The following is a 19,914-nucleotide window of genomic DNA, read 5'->3' as shown; positions in this document are numbered from 1 at the left end:
TTAGTGGATCAGGGAGTACAAAAACTTTAAACGGAAGACAATACTAACCTCTAAGTTCCCTGAGATTGGGGATGCATGCAGGTGACTGTGGAGCCATTTTCTGGTCTTCATGTGCTGCAATCTAATGGTTGCCCCAGTCTTGACAGCATCACCTTGTTTTTCTGTAGTCCCAGGCACTGGTTTAACAATCTGTAAAACAAATAATCCATAACAAGATGATTCATCAAATCAATTACTCCACCATAACTTCAAACCAAACAGATGGGATTTAAAGTGTGAGATGAATGAACATCATATGCAACAGTTTCTTTGGTTCAGAAAAAACACATCCAATCCATTGTCTAATTCTTTCTAGATAAGAAAGTGACTTCAATACTTTGAAATATACCCATTGCTAACATCTTTTAGTTGCTTCAATCTAAATTACACATGATACTATATGAACAGGATGGTCTCTGCACACGAGCAACAAAGATACAAAGAAAGAAGCAATGATACCCAATAGCTGTTGGAATCAACAACGCCAGGAAACCCAGTAACTGATTGCTGACCACTTCCGGATCCATACGGCACATCGTGAGAATGCAGTCTAAATTTAGTCTTCTCGTGCATCAGTTTGATCGCACTTCCATAAGTAATCTATTCCACAGCGAAAACATAAATTTATGAGATTCTTTATTCATACGATCAAACACAATTCGAATTTTAAAGCCAAAATCAACAATTGCAGTTACCACAATCGAAACAGATTAGGGATCTAAAACACACAATACCTCAACACCTTCTTTACCAGAATCGGCGGCAGAAGCAGACGTGTAACCAGAATCAGGATCGAGACTTAGGTAAAGGAAGATAGCGAGGCAGAAGAATCCTAAAGCCATGAAAAATAGCAAACCGATAAACCAGTTCTGCTGCCAAAACGGATACTCAGGAGAACTACTCGGTTTCCTCACCGCGGGAGCTCGAACAGCCGAAGCTGCTGCTGATGGCGAAGGAGGAGATGATGATAATGGCTTTCTTCTCAAGAGAGCTTGTTGTTGCCCTGACGTCGACGCCACCGTGAAGGATCAGACTGAGATCTCGCCGGAGACAAAAAAGAATCTGTGTAATTTTCTCGTCGCCGTGGCTTATGAGAGGGTCGTCGTCGTCTTCGTCTAATAGTAACTTCTTTAATTTTTTTGGTTGACACGGAGGTGTACGTTTAAATAGCGAATGATAATTGGACACGTGTAGTTTTGATGAGATGGCGGATTATGAATGGTTGCATCATGATGCAAAAGAGGCAAACTAGTTTTATGTGTTTTTTTTCTTCCTTCTTCTTTCTGAATTCTCAATTTGGCCAATCCTATATGAATTTGATGGGTGTATTCAATTACTTTATTTGAAGACATCAACTTAAATACATGATTCTTGTCATTTATAATTTATGTTGTCCATGTTCATCAAATTCATATGTTCAATGAATTAGAAAAATAAATTAAGTAAGGTATGTTTTATATATTATTTTTTTTTGTTAATTTTTATGTATTAAAGGTATGTAAGTTATTAATATATAAAAACTAGTAAACTAATGTATAAGTTATATGTTTCTGATAAAAATTATATGTTTATTGTTCATGTAACGTCCGCAAACTGGGTTATCGGTTTGGGTGTCGATCGACACCAAGGAGAATGTCGGTCAATACTAAATTACCAATGATCGGTTAATGTTTGGATTATTTTAAATTTTTTTGGTTTGGCATGGTTTAATGGAATAACCCTAGGTTCATATTTAAGATTGAAGTCGACGCTTTGGAACTTTAGTTGGCTCCGACTGCCACAACTAAGTGGGTCCTATATCCATTCATGGCTAATGGGCTCACTTGTTTTAGTGGATCCACGTCTACTACTGGCTCTTGGGTCCATCTTTATATGACGGTCGGTTTGCTATGTCTGAGAGACTCTAAAGAGTTGTTTATTGATCCTACAAATCAACACATAATCTTTTCTTGTGTTTTGTCCTCACTCACACGGTTTCGAAAATCATTTCCCCAAAAGTTATCTATTTTAAAACTATACCAGCATAAGCACACTTAACTGTGTAGTTCTCTTAGGTTTTTTGACTGCAAAGATAAGTGCACTTTGGTTACTTACAAGTTGAATCACACATAGTATTAGGTGCTCAAATCAATTCTTTTAAATTTCTCCTCATATCCTTGAAATCAAGGTGTTACAAGAACAGAGCTGGCTCTTAGGAAAAGGTGGTGAAGCAACAGCTTGTGGCCCATATTTTTATAAACAAAATTTGGCCCATTTTTTACAAATTTTTTTCATAATGTACTAGTAAATTCAATGAGATTTTTTAGGACATTGGCTAAAAAGATTAAGATGTTTATGAAGCTAAGTGAAATGAGCATATAGATGACTGAAGCAAAATTGTTGTAGGAGAAGTTGGCCAACAAATTATTTGGAAATTAATTGTAAGTCAAGTGAATGTTTGTATTTTCATTATTTCCGCTTTAATAATATTTGTTTTGTCGCTTTCTGCTTTAATAATGTATGTTTGTCTTCAATAATGTTAATGTGTGTTTGACTTTAATAATATTTGTTTGTTGTTTTCTGCTTTAATTATGTCAATGTAATCCACGATTTTTGGCTTTTTATGAGAGAATCCAATCTTTATCTAATCCATTTGATTTCAACCACTCAATTTTTTTCTAAGCCTCCAACCACTTGCTATGTTGGTTCCATTCTCTCTTATAAATAGGAACTCATTCTTCCATTAATGTACCATTATCACAACTCTTATCTTACTAAAAAAATTTGCATGGATCCTTCAGAATTTTTTTTTGATATCAAAGCTTATAAAAGACAGTCTGAAATTGAAGAGAGATATATCATCAATCGGTTTAGGGAGCGTCGAAAGAAAATAGAGGAAGACTATCCACCTACGGTAAAAGGAAATAATGTCTCTCGAACTAGTGAAAGAGCCTACGACAGTGATGCTAGTGATTCCAACTCTACAGGAACTAATGCTCATTCAATGGGGAGGGATGCGGCTACAAAAAATGTAAAAAAGAAAGGTAAAGGCGCCTTATTAGAAGTGGTCAACAAAGAGTGGAATGAAGTTAAAGAATTGAAGGAGCAAGAGTTGGAACGATTGGACAAAATAGTCATGAGGCAAGAGGAGGCAAACCAATTGATGAAAGATAGGATTATGACTAGCAATATGAAGATGTTTATGAAGCTAAGTGAAAAGGAGCATCTAGATGATCATAGTAAATTCTTGTTGCAGAAGTTGAGTCAGGACTTATTTGGAAATTAATTGTAAGTTAAGTGTGTGTGTTTTTATTTTCACTTTTCCATTTTAATAATGTTTGTTTGTCACTTTAATAATGTTATGTCTTTAATAATGTTTTTTGTGCTTTCTGCTATAATATTTCAATGTAATCCATGACTTTCACATTTTTATGGGAGAATCCAAACTTTTCAGTTTCAAATCGATTACTCAATTTCAATCCAAACCTTCAACCATTTAATATTTTTGTTCTATTATCTTATAAATGAAGATTCATTCTTCCATTTGATGTACCATCTGAAGCACTACTTGATTTCAATATACAAAAAATCTATCACACCAATACATATCATACATTGGATATGTAAGTTACGTTGCACAGACTGTAACATTGATTCATTATCAAATAAAATTATTTATTTGTGTATGGGTATTTTATGAACTTTTATGAGTTTTTAAAAAATTTATTTGTGTATAGCATAAAATAGAAGAATTTTTCTGATTTTTTTTTCTTTTTGGATTAGTGAAATTTTATGAATATATATTTATCATTTTACCCAAATTTTTGTTTTCTTTTTGATTGAAAATTAGAGTATTAATAATAAATTTGTAGCACGTAGGCAAAAGCACATTCTTACCAACATTGCTACGACGAAACGGCAAGCAGTGTAATTTTAGAGAACCGTGAAGCGACCGTCGATACACACTCTATCTCGCCACTAATATCTTCGCCGATTTGCTTAGGTCTCTTGATTTCTGGTGAGTTACCCCTTCCCCCAATCATCTCACACAACATTGCTTGTCTCGTTCAATATCCCTTTGTAACCCAAACCTGCACAAGCGATTCACTATTTCTATGTAAAGTTCGAATTTTTCTGGACTAGTCTTTCATAAAGTCCAATGCTTTTTTAGTTTTTAAAATCTGCCCAGAAGTGCGGCTAAACCCCCAATTTACATATGTTTCTTGAAAGGATTTAAAAAGGAATGGGGTCGGATTGTTTGACACCAGAATGGGCTTCTCAGCCTTGTCTCATTGGTATTGACGAAGCCGGAAGGGGTCCTGTTCTAGGTCAATTTCTATCTATCTTGTCAAAATTTGTAGTGTGTGAGAGAAGAAAAATCTGATTAATTTTGTGTTGACGAGATAGGTCCGATGGTGTATGGATGTATGTATTGTCCTGTTTCCTACCAGTCTTCTCTGGCTTCTCTCCATTTTGCAGGTAATAATAACACTCACATTGTATTCCTTTGTGTTGAAGAGTTCAGATGTGCTTTTTGGGTTTATGATGCAATCAGTAGATTCTTCTTCTGCTAGTGGAACGTTTTGGAATTCTTAAAAGCAACCAGTTGTTAGTATTAGCATATCTTACTGCGACGTTCCAATTTGGGAGGGTGTCATAAAGCATGAGACTTTTGCTCACATTTATAAAAGTTCTTTGCTGTTATGCCTTTGTGTTGAAGAATTGAGATGTATGTTTTGAGGTTTGAGATGCATTGAGTAGGTTCTTCTTCTGCTATTGGATTACATTTGTGTTTCTATATTGTTTAACCCTTCAGTTGTTAGTGTAATCTTATGGTTCTGCGACGAGATCATAAGTAAAAAGCATGACACTTTTGATCAAATTTATAATCTCTTGACACTTTTTGTTTCCCTTAAGTTTTTTTTGCTGCACAATGCTTGTATGTTTTGAGTATAAGCATGTATTGGACGTTCCAATTTGGGAGGGCATAAGTAAAGCAGGAAACTTTTTCATCACATTTACAGTCTCTTGCCTCGTTTTGTTCTCCTAAAGCCTTTGCTCGATATGCTTGCAGATTCAAAGACTCTAAAAGAGGAGAAAAGAGAAGAATTGTATGAAAACTTAAAGCTTGACAATTCTCTTGGATGGGCTGTTGATGTCATTGATCCCAGGGAACTCTCAGCTAAGATGCTCGCAAAGTTAGTACTAGTGTAATGTTTGTGAAGCTGATAGATTGAAAGGCTCATATGGTTCTTATATCTTATAGCTTTGGTTTGTTTTTCTACAGGAATAAGACTAATTTAAATGAGATTTCACATAACTCTGCGATGGGTCTTATCAAAAGGGTACTGGACCTGGGAGTTTTTCTAACAGAGGTGATTAGCTTTTGATGGAAACAGATGCATCATCTTTTGAGTGATCGAGTTATTTACCATATATGCATATTCTCAAGCTTTAAAACCCTTAACTACCTTTGCAGGCATATCTGGATACTGTGGGAGATCCCGAGAAATACAGAATAAAATTGTCAGAGAGGTTTCCTTCAATCAAGTTTGTCGTTTCAAAGAAAGCTGACAGTCTATTCCCTATTGTTAGTGGGGCAAGTATTGTGGCTAAGGTAATATGTTATGGCTTCTCACTAGTCACTATCTATCTCTCACAGCTTTCCACTAGCTAAAGGTCACTAAATTTCTATTACTTACTCAGGTGACAAGAGACAGAGCGTTGAGAGAATGGTTGGTAGAGGAAACCGGAGAAAATATTAACAGAAACTTTGGTTCTGGATATCCTGGAGGTACAATTCTTTCCTCAAACCGTTTATGTTTTAAGCAATACTTACACTCTGATATGTTTGTAATGCAATTCAGATCCTGAGACAAAGGCATGGTTAGTGCAACACAAACATTCTGTGTTTGGATTCCCATCGCTGGTCCGCTTCAGTTGGGGAACTTGCACTGCACATTTGAAGGGCGAGGTTGAAGTTGCATGGTTAGTTTTTTTTTTTGTCTGCTTGTTTCTATGTTCTATTAGCGCTATGATCAAGCATTTGGAGATCTGTTAAAACACTTCATGTATCTCAATCTGTTGTAAGAATCTGAATGTAATGTTTTGTGCACTTGAGCAGGGAAGCAGATGAAACTGAAGAGAGTGGTAATGGAAGTAGCAGCAAACGACAAGCGAAACTAAGCAGTTTTGGGTTCAAAACATGCGAGAGTAGGAGCGAAGAAATCGACTCGAGTGGAAAAGGACGCTGCAAATTTTTCCAAGCTCGCAAAATCCAACAACTCACTCAGTTTTAGTATCAGTCTCAGTACAAGACTGAATCAGCTTCCAGGAGATGTCTTAGCCTATTGTTCGTCTCTTGTGTGTCTTAGTTTCATTCACTTGGTGATTGTTGTTTCGTTATGTTTCTTAGTTCTTTGTCCATTTTCTGAATCACTGTAATTGTTTGTAGGGGTACTTGCTAATTTCAAGTCTGGCCTATTTGTATAATCATAAGCACATGGACTAGCCTTTTTTCAAAAATCCCATTAAAAAAACACTTCCACATTAATCTTCCAAAGTTTTGAACGGTGACAAAATTGTTCCAAGTAACAAAATTGTTCCAAGTAACAAAATTGACACCTTGATGGTTTATTGTAGGAGTTCTAAACTTTGAGGTTTAATGTGAAAGTAGTTGCCAAAATATTTTTTTATGGGATTTTCCTATAAATTATATCAAAAGAAAAAAACAGGAAAATAAATTGGAACGGAAAAAACTATGTCTTAATCCGAAGGAATGATTTAAATTTAAAGAGATCATGATATGATTAAAGAAAAAGGTATTAGAATGAAACTAAGATACCATAGCAAGGCAAATGTTGAGTACTAATACTATACAAATCAAAATTTAGTTACTTCTAAGTATTTTGAATAATAAAAATACATTTTAAAATGTACATTGTGTTAGTAAGAGTAGTGATTTATAGAGCATTTGAACGAATGATTTAATGAAATGATATGACAAAACAAATGTTTTTAAAACGAAAGCAACAAACAAACCAAAGCAAATGATGACTGCTAATAACACAGACTAATCAAAATTAGCTAATCTTTTAAGTATTTTTGAATAACTAGAATTATTTTGAACTGTTCATTATGTTATTAAGACTACTAATTTATATTTGTCAGAAAAAAAAACCTAGTTATTTACTAATGCATGGGTTTCTCTTTTGACAAGGATGGTAAAATAAAAATTCGAATAAAACTCGTTAGTTTGCCAAAATTAACATATATTTGATATACTAGTTTAATGATCAAATAAAAAGCAAACATTAAGTTGAACCTATGTTGCACCTGTGTACGGGGAGCTTTGGAAGTACCATTCCGAGAACAAAATTCTTAATTTAAACTTGAGTAATCAAATTTAGTGATTGATACCATTAAATATAATCGTGTGTTCACATTCGAGAACATTACTTAATTGTGAGGTTACTTATTTATTGTTTTACTAACCATTGATCCCTAAATTATTTTATGATCCAATTACTTTAATTTCATAAGTTAAAACATTTATTTTGGCTAATGGGATGGTTGGATGTGGCACAATGTTGACAAAAATATGCTTTATTCTTTTCTATTTTTATTTAAAAACCAAAAATCATTATTTTAGTTTAGGTAATTAAGATTTTTGAAAATCTTTAATGTAACACTGGTCCGAGTGGTGATCCAAATCTTTAAATATATAAATATAAGAAAATAATAGATATTATAAATTATTTGTTATAGTTATTAACAGTCTATATAATATTTGTTGGTTTTTTTCTCATATGATAAACCGTCTATACATAAAAAAACACATGGCTAATTAAGGCATGAGTCCATCAGGTACTCGTCCATATCTATTTTCCTTTCAATTTTCAAAAGAGCTTCAAACTATCTAATTAGAGCATGAACCCAACAGGTAAAACCGTTTTGGATTACTGTTGAAGAAGACAGAATCCTAAGATTTATGATCCTTCAAATGCAGAGAGCAAAATACTACTAAGCATATGAGCTCTCCATCGTAGATGGAGGTGTTCTGGAAACCTCCATAATTTGGAATTTAGATTGACTGAATCTTCATAAGATGGCCAACCAAGAAGAGCGTGCACATCGTGCAAGAGCAAATGCAAAACACAACTACTTAAATATAGTTTATTTTGGATTGAAAGAGTAAATTGAAAATTTGAAAATTAAATTAAAAATAACCATATATGAAAAGAAAAACAAATGGCTAATGCCAAAACATAAGTTGGACTGGACAGATTAAGATTTTACAAGTTAAATAACTAACTACCAAAAATTGAAGACGGATAGAAATCTAGTGGGAGAAAGAATCTACTCAGTTATCAACCGTCTATATTATAATTAGGTATTTAAAGTACAAATTATATTAATAATTTATATAAAATTTTATCACTGAATTATAAGTTTGTGTTCAAAAATGTAAAATAATACAATAATTATATACTATATTAATAAGATTTTTAAAAATAATTATCTAAATTGATAATTTTGACATATTTTCGTATTTTTACTATATCAAGTTTTTATTATTCAGTCTATTTCGTTTGATCTCTGTTTAGCCAATTGGCCACTAAGAAAAGGGAAAAGTCTTTGAAAACAAGGAAAGGTGTCTTGTAAAAGTGCCAGATCCAACGGCAGGGAATGAATGTCTCAAATCAACGGTCAGACTGTTTCATGCGACTCTCTGGTTTATTGTGACACCACGTCACTTTAATATGCCTCCATCCAATGCATGCCAACAATTTTTTTCTTATTCTTTTTGAGTTTTTTCTCGATAAAGCTTCACTACTTTATCTTTGTTTTCCTTTTCTTTGGTATTCTTTTGGTGTATTCGAGACATATTCCATTGAATCTATTCGTTACCTATTCCTTTTATCTAGATAACTTATAGTAGTATATATTTGATTTAGATTGAGTCGATAGAAGTTTATGCGACCACGATTCTGCTATTTGATTTAGATTGAGTCGATTAGAAGTTTATGCGACCACGATTCCAAAATGTGTAAAATGTCAATATTCTGCAAAGATAATATTCGATGTTTCTATATGCCCTTAGCTCACCTAGATTATAATATATTTAGTTGAAACAATTCAAAAGACTAAATTGAGAAGCAAATCGTTTGCATGCATGATGCAATTATAGAGACAAGATGTTGCAAACGTTTTGAAGATGCGGTAGCCGACTAGCCGCACTCATTCTCCTTGGCATTATATATAATAACTAAGTTTAGATATTATATTAAAAAAAAAAAAATTTAGATTATGTATCCACAATTATTCATAATTTATGAAATTGTTCGGAGGTAATATAAAAACATTGAACTTTTTTATATAGATAACTACATGTATTTCATTACATTATGGCATTCTTTTTGAAAGATTTAGTATATATGGCTGAATATATATTATTTTTGGCCGACTGTTAATTGCCTTTTTAAAAATAAAAACCTATACGATGCGATATATATCTTGTGATGGTTATAGATTAATCATACAATATCAAAGCAAAATACAATATTTCTTTTGCTTAATTTTTTTTCTTTATTTTGTGAAGAAAACAAATATAAAGGTTGATAACTATATATATATATATAAAGTTTTAGTTGCTACAAAGAAAGAGTCTATTTAGTGGCATAAAATAGAAAAGATTTGAAGGAAAATGGTAATAAATGGATTTCTAATTAGGTAAATAGCAGTGGAATAAAGTGATCAGTATTTTGTTAGATATAGTTTTAACTATGTACGGTGAATGATGTTTTTCATAATATATAGTATTCTTATATGGTGGAGTACAAACAATATACTAAGCAATTAACTCAAAATTCTAAATATACTCCATTTTACAAAAATATAAAGTGGTTCAAGTTCATCCAAATATAATTGACGAAAGTCAAAAAATTTGTTGACTCCATTACTATTATTCTTAAATAGAAATTTCTTTTATTCCCATAACAAAAAGGGAAACTTCTCCCCATAACATTAATAGAAACCAATATTTGATAAATGAACATTAATAGAAAGTCATGTAAATGGTATCTGGTCGACATTTGGTTAAGTATACATAATGGAAAAGGTAAAAGAAAAAGTGCATTTCTTACTTTCATTTGAAATATATAATATTCACAAAATTTTATGTTTTATGTGGATGTCTAATTTATCTAATTACGTACACTACAAACAAAACTAAACCCTAAATTAGAATGCTAACCTCCATAATAAATTATATATCTACCTAAAAATAACTGTTAATAAAGAATTCAACAATAATAGTTAAATAAAATTTATAATCGTTTAAATCTGTGGCACAAATACTCGATCTATTCTTTTTTTTTAAGTCTTGTTTGTTTCTTTCTTGACAAAAAAAAAAAAAACATAATTTGGTTCATAAATACGCATCTATTATTATAACTTTTTATATATGTTACAAATCATTTTAAAAATTGATTAGAAATACATTATTTTCTATGATTTACGGTTTTTATTACTCTAAAAAATAACACTAATTTATTATTTTTTCCAAGTTTACAATTCATAAGAATACATGCATGCATAAAAGGTTTAAATTAAGATGTATCTTTAAAAAAAAAAACAAATTATTTTCTAAACTTGGATTAATTAGAAACGAGGAGCTAGTGCAAGTATTTCGAAGGGAAAAGTTCAATAGTTGAAACAAATTGTCATTTAGTAGCTATCATCGACTCGTACACTTTGTTTATATAATTTACCTTCTATAAATTTCCATTTTTAGGGCTTTTTTGTGCTGGTCTTCCGCCAACAAAGGAATTATGAGACATTAAAAGGAGTAATAATCAAATTAAGGGCAAGGAGGAAGTAAATGCCCATTAATAAATTAAATAGTCATATTTTTAGAGGTAATATTGTTGGCCAAAAGAAAAAAAGGGAAAAAGGCAAACTCGTTCCTAATCTTTATATATACACACACCTTCATCATCAATAGAAGTAGAACCATTCATTCATTATTCACTCTCAAATCTCAAGTTTATTGGAGTCTTGTGGGTTGCCATTTTTAGGTCTCTAGAAATTCAAATGTTCTGTTCAATTCAATGCCTCGCCAGACATCTGTTCCCTTTGCATGTAAGAGAGATAAAGAAAGCGACAAAAGCCATAAAGAAAGGTAAGACTCTTTGAAAGAGAGAAAGATAAGGTTTTCTCTTATCTTCTCATCAGATCTTTGTTTCTTTACTCTCTTTCTTTTCCTTTTCTTTTTTGCTTTTTTTGGTTATGTTTTTTTCCTAGATTTAGACATTATAAAAAAAACCCTAGATTTGATCTTCGAAAGGGTTATCTTAACTGGAATCTCTCTTCTCTTATCATATATGTATTCTCTTTCTCTCTCTTGGTTCTTTGCCTTCTCTTGTTAAAACTCAGATCTAACACTAGATGTCTCACTCTTGTTCCTTGTTTCATCTTGTAGATCTCTGAAGTTGGATGGATTGTGTGAGTGAATGAGGTTGGGACAAGAGAAACGCAAAGAAACTGACAGAAGAGAGTGAGCACACAAAGGCAATTTGCATATCATTGCATTTGCTTCTCTTGCGTGCTCACTGCTCTTTCTGTCAGATTCCGGTGCTGATCTCTTTGGCCTGTCCTTGTTCTCTTTGTCTCAATCTCTCTCACATATACAATCTCTCTTTCTCTTTCTTGTTCATCTCCAGATTAAGGTAAGAAGATACGATCTGAAGGATGGTTTGTTCTTGTGTATAGATTTTGGTTCGATCTGCTTGCATGCTCGAGGAGACCTTTAGCCTTTAAACATTCATTATATTTTAAGAGATGGGTATTATCGAAAAAGCTTAATCTATGAGTTAACGCGTGGTTTAGTTAGATTAGCATGGTAACCTAGTTTTTTTAATAGGATGGTCCTTAATTTTTTCTCGATTCATGTATATATTATATCGTTTCTTTTTCCTCTCTGTCTCTCTCGAGGCGTTTTAATCCCTAGTAGTTCCCTTTGTGTATATACTGTTATATATCTATATATATATATATATGTCATTTGATTCATGCGATCATATCATCTAATTTTGCGTGAAGAGTACTGGTCATGATATTTGCATTATAATATGAGTCGTTGCTTTTCTTGTTATTTAAATGGTTGGCTCGTACATTTTTATTCAATGAGCTACATGATTAGCTTATTATTTAACAAGAAAAAGTTATATGTTAGTATATAGTTAGTTGTACTTAACATTTTTATATATAAATATTATATTTGATTCCATGTTAAATTTGTGTACATGAATATTGTGAGAATATTCTTTTTAAGGGTTTGGTTTGTTAGATTAATTTGAGAACATGTTTCTATGCAACTGCTTCAGAAAAAAAAAACACGCATGTTGTATGCAAACTAATACAACCCATTATGTATGAATTTGTTGTATTGGTGCCACATGTTGATGTGTCATGTCTTTCCGCTTTTGTACTGTTAATGCTGTTGATTTTTTTTGGTGTTTGTCGAGAAAATATCAACACTACAATGAATTTGTTGTCCTACTGTTTACACCTTTCATTTTTCTTGGGTAAGTGAGTCGTTGGACTGAAATCACGATGATTATGTGGTCAAATGTGTGTGTATATATATCTTGCAGGAATAAATATATGTATCTCTTTGCAGTTGGTGATGATTGCATCTTTCTCACAAGCTTTAATTGAAGTCAGTATTGATATTTGTGAAGCGATTGGGAAATTTAGAAGACAGTGGACTTTAATTTGTGTTTCTGTTTGATCATATGCTAATGCAAACGTGAAAAAATAAGAAAATTAAGAGCGCCGAGGCCTAGTTCGTTGAGAAATTAAACCAAGTTTAGAAATAGAATTCGATGAAAGATAAGAGACTAAAGCATTCTTCTTTATCACCAAGTGTCCAAGTTTCATCAACAAAACTTCTTTTTCTTACAAGTCTTCCATTTTCACCCAATATATTCATTCCGAGAGTCAATTGGTTTTTCTTTTATGTACGTAGCTGTAGGTCATACAATTTTAAGATCCATGTACTCAACAATCGGATATTTTCTTGACATGTTGAGTTTAATCAACAACACCAATTATATACTACTTTATTTTATCTAGTTCAAGACATTTTCGAAGCTCCATTTAAAAGTCTTCTTAGCTTAATCAACTTTCTCTAATTATATCATATGGATTGATCCGTATTTTGGCAGAATACATATAGATACACTCGAACAACATTTTTAGGTTTTCATTCATCGGGACAAAGCTAGGTAACTGAAGTTAATCTTTAGATTTTTTCGAAGTAGAAACACCTAAACATTTGGTCAAAAAAATTCTACGTAATGCAATATTTAACCCATATGCGGTGCAAATGATGGCTTATTTAGCTAAATTTGGCAAATGATCATTTCACTCTGATTACGGTATACTCCAATCAACTATATATACTGTTTACTAGAGTTGGACATGATTAATGATGTCCTACAAAATTCATGGCATGGTCGGGTTTCGGTAGCTAGTTTCGACGGCCTAGTGATCGACAAAATACAAACAAATCGGGCATGCAGTCCCATATGTATCTAGCAATTAGCCATAAAACAGTGCAATAGGCGATTGTGATTTGTGAACTTACCTTGTTTGTTACCCTTCGTTCTGTCAGTACATATTTTGTTATAGTATGAACTTGCGTAAGAACAAAACAAATTTGGCGTTAATCGTGGGTCCAAATCATGACACATATCACAGTTTCTTGGATTTGTTATGTATGTTCGTTAAAAATGAGTACTTATATCTTAGCCGTATATAAACTCCCGAGTCCGATCCATTCGTATTTGTATTTAATAATATTAATGGAAACGAATCATGGGTTCTTGTTAGCACATAACATCAAGTGTGACGACTGGTGGAAGTGATATTTTTTTTCCCTCTTCTAATCTTGTTACCACAAGTGAGAAAAAGAGTTGCCTAGGAACGAAGAATGTTTGTAGGCATATTATGGAAACCTTTTCTAACAAAGAGTGTTTCAGCAAAACGTACTTTCATATTTAATAAACGACGGCTAGATGCAGAAAGCTTACCGAATGTAGTAGGTGAAGGCAGGACCGACCCTGAACCCAGCAAAATAAAATATGAACTTAAATAGAACTCCCAAAAATATCATATATTTCAATAAATGAAACAGGCTCCAGTTATATATTTCAAATAAATTTTAACTAAAAAAAATCCTTTAGTTGATAAAATTTTCAATTTAAAAAAAAAAAAAAATTATTTAGAACTCTTCCAAAATTTACTTAGGTTCCGAAAATTATAAAGTCTTAAGCAAAAAGGAAGATTTGGTAGCTACTATTACTATTGTATGAGAGATTATCACTTTCCGATACGATCTTCCAAAGTAGGAAAAATATGGGAGAAAAGAAAGAAAATAAGAAAATCCTCTATGAAAAGTCAAAAAATTGTCTAAAAATTATTAAAGGGCCAAGTAGAAAAGGTCACATCTTGCCTTACCAAAAAAAGACAGTTCATTGAAATTTTATCGGGATAAGTTACTATTTTTAATTAATGCGTATCCACATCAAAACATGCGTAGCATTAACGGTGATTCCACGTCAATTTCATGTCGTCCACAATACAAGAGGATAGGGATTTACTCTTCTTATTTTTAGTATATATCAATACTTAACTCGATTCTGAAAACTCTTAACAACTTATTATATGGTCAGAAATATGCAAGAACACTATTATAACTAGATGAAGAGGACTTTTATTCTAGACATAGTTAAAAAAAAAATACATTTAATTGAAAACTGTATGACTCAGTGTCATAGCTTGTAATGGTCACTATGCATTTTAATTGAAAGCCCTTTATAAAAAAAAAATATTAATATGTTTGATGTCAGAAATAATAATTTAATATTTTTAGAATGTCTTATATATAATTAAAAAGAACAAATTTCACCAGCTTAAAACTTATAAAAAAGAGGCATTCAATTCTTCTTTTTTTTTTGATATATGTTCTAATAATTTATGCAAAACCTAATGCTAAAAAAATCCTAATTTTTCTATTTTATTTAGAGTGATTTGTCCTCTTATTCTTTTATCTTTGCATCTTCCTAATTAGAAATGGCCATTCACTCTTTAGTATTTCTTTTACATGCTTTACTTTGTTAATAACTTAATATCTACTTTGATCATACTAGTCTTTAACCATCTTTTTCCTTTTTTAAGCATTCAATACAAAGAGCAAAAAGCCGATCGAGTAAAATTGAATTCAATTTCCGGATTTAGTTTCGCTTCGCTTCTTTTGGCTTCGGTCATGTTTTATTGTGCTGGCAGAGCTTATGCACATCACTTTGTTTAGATAAGGACAGAACATTTCTTCACAGTTCACTTAGTCGTCGCATATCAAACAAAGTAGATAACATTTATAAATAAAATCACTTCTGCTTATAAATATAACCAGTCACAAATTTTCTTACATAAGTATCCTCCTCACATATACTTGTAATTAACTAGTATAACAAAGTCCAGAGACAATGGAGGAATCAAACCGTACTGTCTTGTTCGACAAGTACGAGATCGGAAGACTACTCGGCACCGGTAACTTCGCCAAAGTCTATCACGGAACAGAGATCTCCACCGGCGATGACGTGGCGATCAAGGTCATCAAAAAAGACCGCGCATTCAAACGTCGTGGCATGATGGAGCAAATCGAACGTGAGATCTCCGTCATGCGTCTCCTCCGTCATCCCAACGTTGTCGAGCTCCGTGAAGTGATGGCTACAAAGAAGAAGATCTTCTTCGTTATGGAGTACGTCAACGGCGGTGAGCTTTTCGAGATGATCGATAGAGACGGGAAACTCCCGGAGGATCTAGCCAGAAAGTATTTCCAACAACTGATATCCGCGGTGGATTTTTGCCACAGCCGCGGTGTTTTCCACCGCGATATCAAGCCGGAGAATCTGTTGCTTGACGGAGAAGGCGATCTCAAGGTTTCGGATTTCGGACTTTCCGCTTTGATGATGCCGGAAGGGCTAGGTGGAAGACGTAGCAGCAGCGATGACCTTTTACATACGCGGTGCGGGACGCCGGCTTACGTTGCGCCGGAGGTTTTACGGAATAAAGGATACGACGGAGCTATGGCGGATATTTGGTCGTGCGGGATTGTTTTGTATGCACTCCTTGCTGGCTTCTTGCCGTTTATCGACGAAAACGTCATGACATTGTACACGTAAGTATGCCTTGACCGGGTTTTGGGTTAACCAATTCTAACCGTTTATTTTTTTTTTATTCATTTTAAAAAGACAAATGAGAGAACTAAAAATACATACTGTATTTTGTTTTGATTAGGTCAATTATTTGAATAGGACAATTTAACTTATTCCAATAGATACAAAAATTGGGTATACACATATGATATATTCTTTAAAAGTATGCACACACATACACTGATACACATACAAAAAAAGATAGTATTTGCATTATTTGTTCGAGTAATATAAACTAAAAAGATAAATTTTGGGTATATTAATTCGTTATGTTATCCAAATTTCATGTTCCATAGTGACAGTACTGTTTCTTGTTTGATTATTTACTTAGTATTGTTGAACCGGAATGTGAACAAATCAAAAATCAAAGTATTGTTTCTTGCTTGATTTGAACCTTTCTATAATAATAAAACAGGAAGATCTTCAAGGCTGAATGCGAGTTCCCACCGTGGTTTTCCTCAGAATCTAAGGAACTAATCTCAAGATTGCTTGTGCCTGATCCTGAACAACGCATTTCAATGTCGGAGATCAAACTGATTCCATGGTTCCGAAAGAATTTTACACCACCGGTAGCTTTTTCAATCGACGAAACAATCCCATCTCCACCGGAGCCACCAGCAAAGAAAAAGAAGAAAGACAAGTACGAAGATGAGGAAATAGACGACGGAGTTTCTCCAAGATCTTTCAACGCTTTCCAATTCATCACTTCAATGTCTTCAGGTTTCGACCTCTCCAACCTATTCGAGATAAAAAGGAAGCCAAAGCGGATGTTCACATCCAAGTACCCGGCAATATCCGTCAAGGAGAGGCTGGAGAAGGCGGCTCGTGAGATGAACATGAGGGTAAAACATGTCAAAGACTGCAAGATGAAGCTACAAAGGAGAACAGAAGGCCGTAAAGGGAGGCTCTCCGTGACGGCGGAAGTTTTCGAAGTTGCTCCTGAAGTCTCTGTCGTCGAGTTCTGCAAATCCTCCGGGGACACTTTGGAGTACTACCTCTTCTGTGAGGATGACGTTAGGCCAGCTCTTAAAGACATTGTCTGGTCTTGGCAAGGTGATGATGATGATGAAGATGAGGTTACCACTAATGATAACTCAATAATTAAATAATTCTTCATGAGCTGTAATATTTTGATTTTTTGGCATGGGTTGTGCGAGAGCGAGACTGTCTTAAGAACTTTTATAATTAACAATATAATAATGTTTTTTTTTTGTTCTTTATTAAATAATATATTACTTATTGGAAGGTATAATACAAGCAATAACCGGAAACTTTATGTCACAGTTTCTAGTTATTTTTACCATCAGTCCTCTATATGCTCTCTCATAATCTCTCATTTGCAAATGTGTTTAAGCGGCAAGCAACTTCTGGATGTCCTTCTGTAAAACAGCCGAAACAAAATTGTTTGGTCACAAACCCTCTGAACCAAACCACCGCTATGAACCGAAATATGAAGTATATATCACTTAACCGTACCTCGATTTGGAAAGGGGATGTGGTGGGAGGGTACCTCTCAACTACCTTTCCCTTTTTATCAATTAAGAACTTCTCAAAGTTCCATTTAATGAGACCACCTAAGAATCCTCCTGCGTTTGATTTCAAGAATTCGTAGATGGGCGCTGTGCTCGGTCCATTCACGTCAACCTGTAGGAATCTCAAAACTTTATTCTAATCTGCAACCAACCCGAAAAGAAGAGGGGAATGTTTTAGAGATTATCTTTACCTTATCAAATATAGGGAACTCTGCTTTGAACCGGGTGCAAGCGAATTGTTTGATCTCGGGATTTGAACCAGGCTCTTGGCCACCAAACTGATTGCAGGGAAAAGCTAGAATCTCAAATCCTGTAATAAGAACAACAGGAAAGGTTTGTGATGTGCTAGTAATGTTGTCTTACTCACTACAGAACAATAGACGTTTACTGGCTATGCCCTTGCTAAATGCATAAAGACAAGATTCGTAATCTAAATGAGTTTTAGAATTCTTTTTAGTTATGAAGAACTGATGGATTGAGATTATCCATCAACCCATCAAAGATACTGAATTGACTTGCAGTTCAAAAGTTGCAGAACAATTCAATTTTTTCAATATATTAAGGTTGCAAATTAGTAACACTGTATTGATTGACACAAAGAATGATAGATACAAGGAACTATAGAATTAGAGCTCACCTTGGCTCTTGTATTTCTCATACAGATGTGAAAGCTCTGAGTAATTTGATGATGTGAGACCACTGGTTTTGTTCATGGAAACACAAATCTTTAACATCAGAAAACCTCTACATGAACTATGAACAGAAGAAATCGCAATCAAGAGGATGACGAAAGATAAAAAAAAAGTTACCATCTTGAAGCGACATTGACGATCAACATAACTTTCCCCTTGAATTTGTTCAAAGCAACATCATTCCCATCAATGTCCTGCCTCCAAAATACATCTCACTTTTTCAGATTCACAATAACCTAAAAACTCAAGTAACAATATGATACAATTTGAAGATTCCCCCAATTTAGTAAAGAGCAGACAGAACCCTAAACAAAGAGTAAAAGAAGCAAAACCTTAACGGTGAAATCGTGAACGGTCTTCTCAGCAGCAGCTCTAGCTTGAACACTGAAAGGACGAGACTTGAAGAGGAACCCAGGATTAATCGGGGATTTTAGAGAAAACCCATTACTCAGATTCGCGAAATTGGATACTCCGGTGGAGAATTTGAAGGAAGAGATGACAAAGGTTGAAGAAGATGAATTGGGTCTGGAACTGTTGAAGACTGTAGAGAATGGTGCGTAAGAAGAAGAAGAAGCAGTCATAGAAACCATTTTGGTTACCGGAGACGAGGTTTACTTTTGTTTGCTTCCGACCAGTGTTATTCTCTTGAGTTAAGATATACTCAGAGCTGTTCAGCGAGAGACTCGAGAGCGTTTTATATTACTGCCAAAAACATTAAAAAAATAAAAACAAAATAATACTTATTAATCCTTAATCCTTGTTAATCTTCTTCGAATTACTTTTTTTTTTTAATTACTTTATAGATGAAATTTTATTTTAAAACAAAAACTTCGAATTTCTTCAGATACAGAACTAGGTTTTAATTAAATTTTTATGAGAAATGTAATTTGTTCGTCTCATACGAAACTTAAACTAGGAGATAGAACTCTTATTTTTTTTTTTTTAACGGCAAACAAATATATTATTATAAACATGTTACATAATACATGATACAACCATTGAAACAAATAAAGGAAATTGAACACAATTTCGACGAATAAGTGGAAGTAATCCTGCTTTCTGAACGGAAGTCTTACAGGCAACAGATAAAATCTGTTAAGTCCCCTCTTCGTATACTCGTAAAAGGCTAACATCTTAAACTCCTAAATGCTTTTCACATAACTTTGATTAAACCAATATACTGATATGTTGCTTTAAAAGCTCATGGATCATGTCTTTTAAAATGTTGTATGCGTCTTTGCCGGTTTGTGAACATGGTTTCTCCGTTCATAACACCTAAACTTTTTGACCGATGAATAGAGAGGACATCATCATCAGACCATGTCGTTGAAAGTCGAAGGCCAATGCAAAGCCTGCGTGGACCAGTTCCTTCAAGCGAGATGGTTGATT

At 33.5% G+C, this 19,914-nt stretch overlaps 4 protein-coding genes and 1 long non-coding RNA gene across 5 annotated transcripts in view; 3 read left to right on the top strand and 2 right to left on the bottom strand.

The window, feature by feature from the left end:
• LOC104713974 (stromal cell-derived factor 2-like protein) overlaps positions 1-1,165 on the bottom strand; it is a 5,678-nt gene extending 4,513 nt beyond the window's left edge. The window contains exons 1-3 of the mRNA XM_010431202.2: positions 774-1,165; positions 499-639; positions 49-189 (exon numbers count right to left, since the gene is read on the bottom strand). Coding sequence (XP_010429504.1) covers positions 49-189; positions 499-639; positions 774-881 — 390 coding nt within the window. The 5' untranslated portion in view covers positions 882-1,165. The remainder of the gene's footprint in view (positions 1-48; positions 190-498; positions 640-773) is intronic.
• On the top strand, positions 3,908-6,565 carry LOC104713973 (ribonuclease H2 subunit A-like). The gene is made up of 9 exons (XM_010431201.2): positions 3,908-4,036; positions 4,249-4,346; positions 4,426-4,497; positions 5,093-5,216; positions 5,306-5,393; positions 5,498-5,635; positions 5,725-5,812; positions 5,886-6,006; positions 6,143-6,565. The coding sequence occupies exons 2-9, from the start codon at positions 4,262-4,264 to the stop codon at positions 6,315-6,317; spliced, it is 891 nt and encodes a 296-aa protein (XP_010429503.1). The 5' UTR covers positions 3,908-4,036; positions 4,249-4,261; the 3' UTR covers positions 6,318-6,565.
• LOC104713971 lies at positions 11,279-13,154 on the top strand. Its single transcript, XR_755698.2, has 2 exons — positions 11,279-11,404; positions 11,501-13,154. It is a non-coding gene; the product is annotated as an uncharacterized LOC104713971 (long non-coding RNA).
• LOC104713969 (CBL-interacting serine/threonine-protein kinase 16-like) lies at positions 15,474-17,510 on the top strand. Its single transcript, XM_010431199.2, has 2 exons — positions 15,474-16,264; positions 16,717-17,510. Exons 1-2 carry the CDS (start codon positions 15,570-15,572, stop codon positions 17,408-17,410), a joined length of 1,389 nt encoding a protein of 462 aa, XP_010429501.1. The 5' UTR covers positions 15,474-15,569; the 3' UTR covers positions 17,411-17,510.
• Positions 17,494-19,203, bottom strand: LOC104713970 (phospholipid hydroperoxide glutathione peroxidase 1, chloroplastic). Its single transcript, XM_010431200.1, has 6 exons — positions 18,858-19,203; positions 18,643-18,719; positions 18,471-18,532; positions 18,025-18,143; positions 17,778-17,945; positions 17,494-17,680 (listed from the first exon to the last, which is right to left on the bottom strand). Exons 1-6 carry the CDS (start codon positions 19,113-19,115, stop codon positions 17,651-17,653), a joined length of 714 nt encoding a protein of 237 aa, XP_010429502.1. The 5' UTR covers positions 19,116-19,203; the 3' UTR covers positions 17,494-17,650.

This window comes from Camelina sativa, chromosome 9 (assembly GCF_000633955.1).
Source record: "Camelina sativa cultivar DH55 chromosome 9, Cs, whole genome shotgun sequence".
NCBI lineage: Eukaryota > Viridiplantae > Streptophyta > Magnoliopsida > Brassicales > Brassicaceae > Camelina > Camelina sativa.
This window is presented reverse-complemented; position numbering and strand designations above follow the sequence as displayed.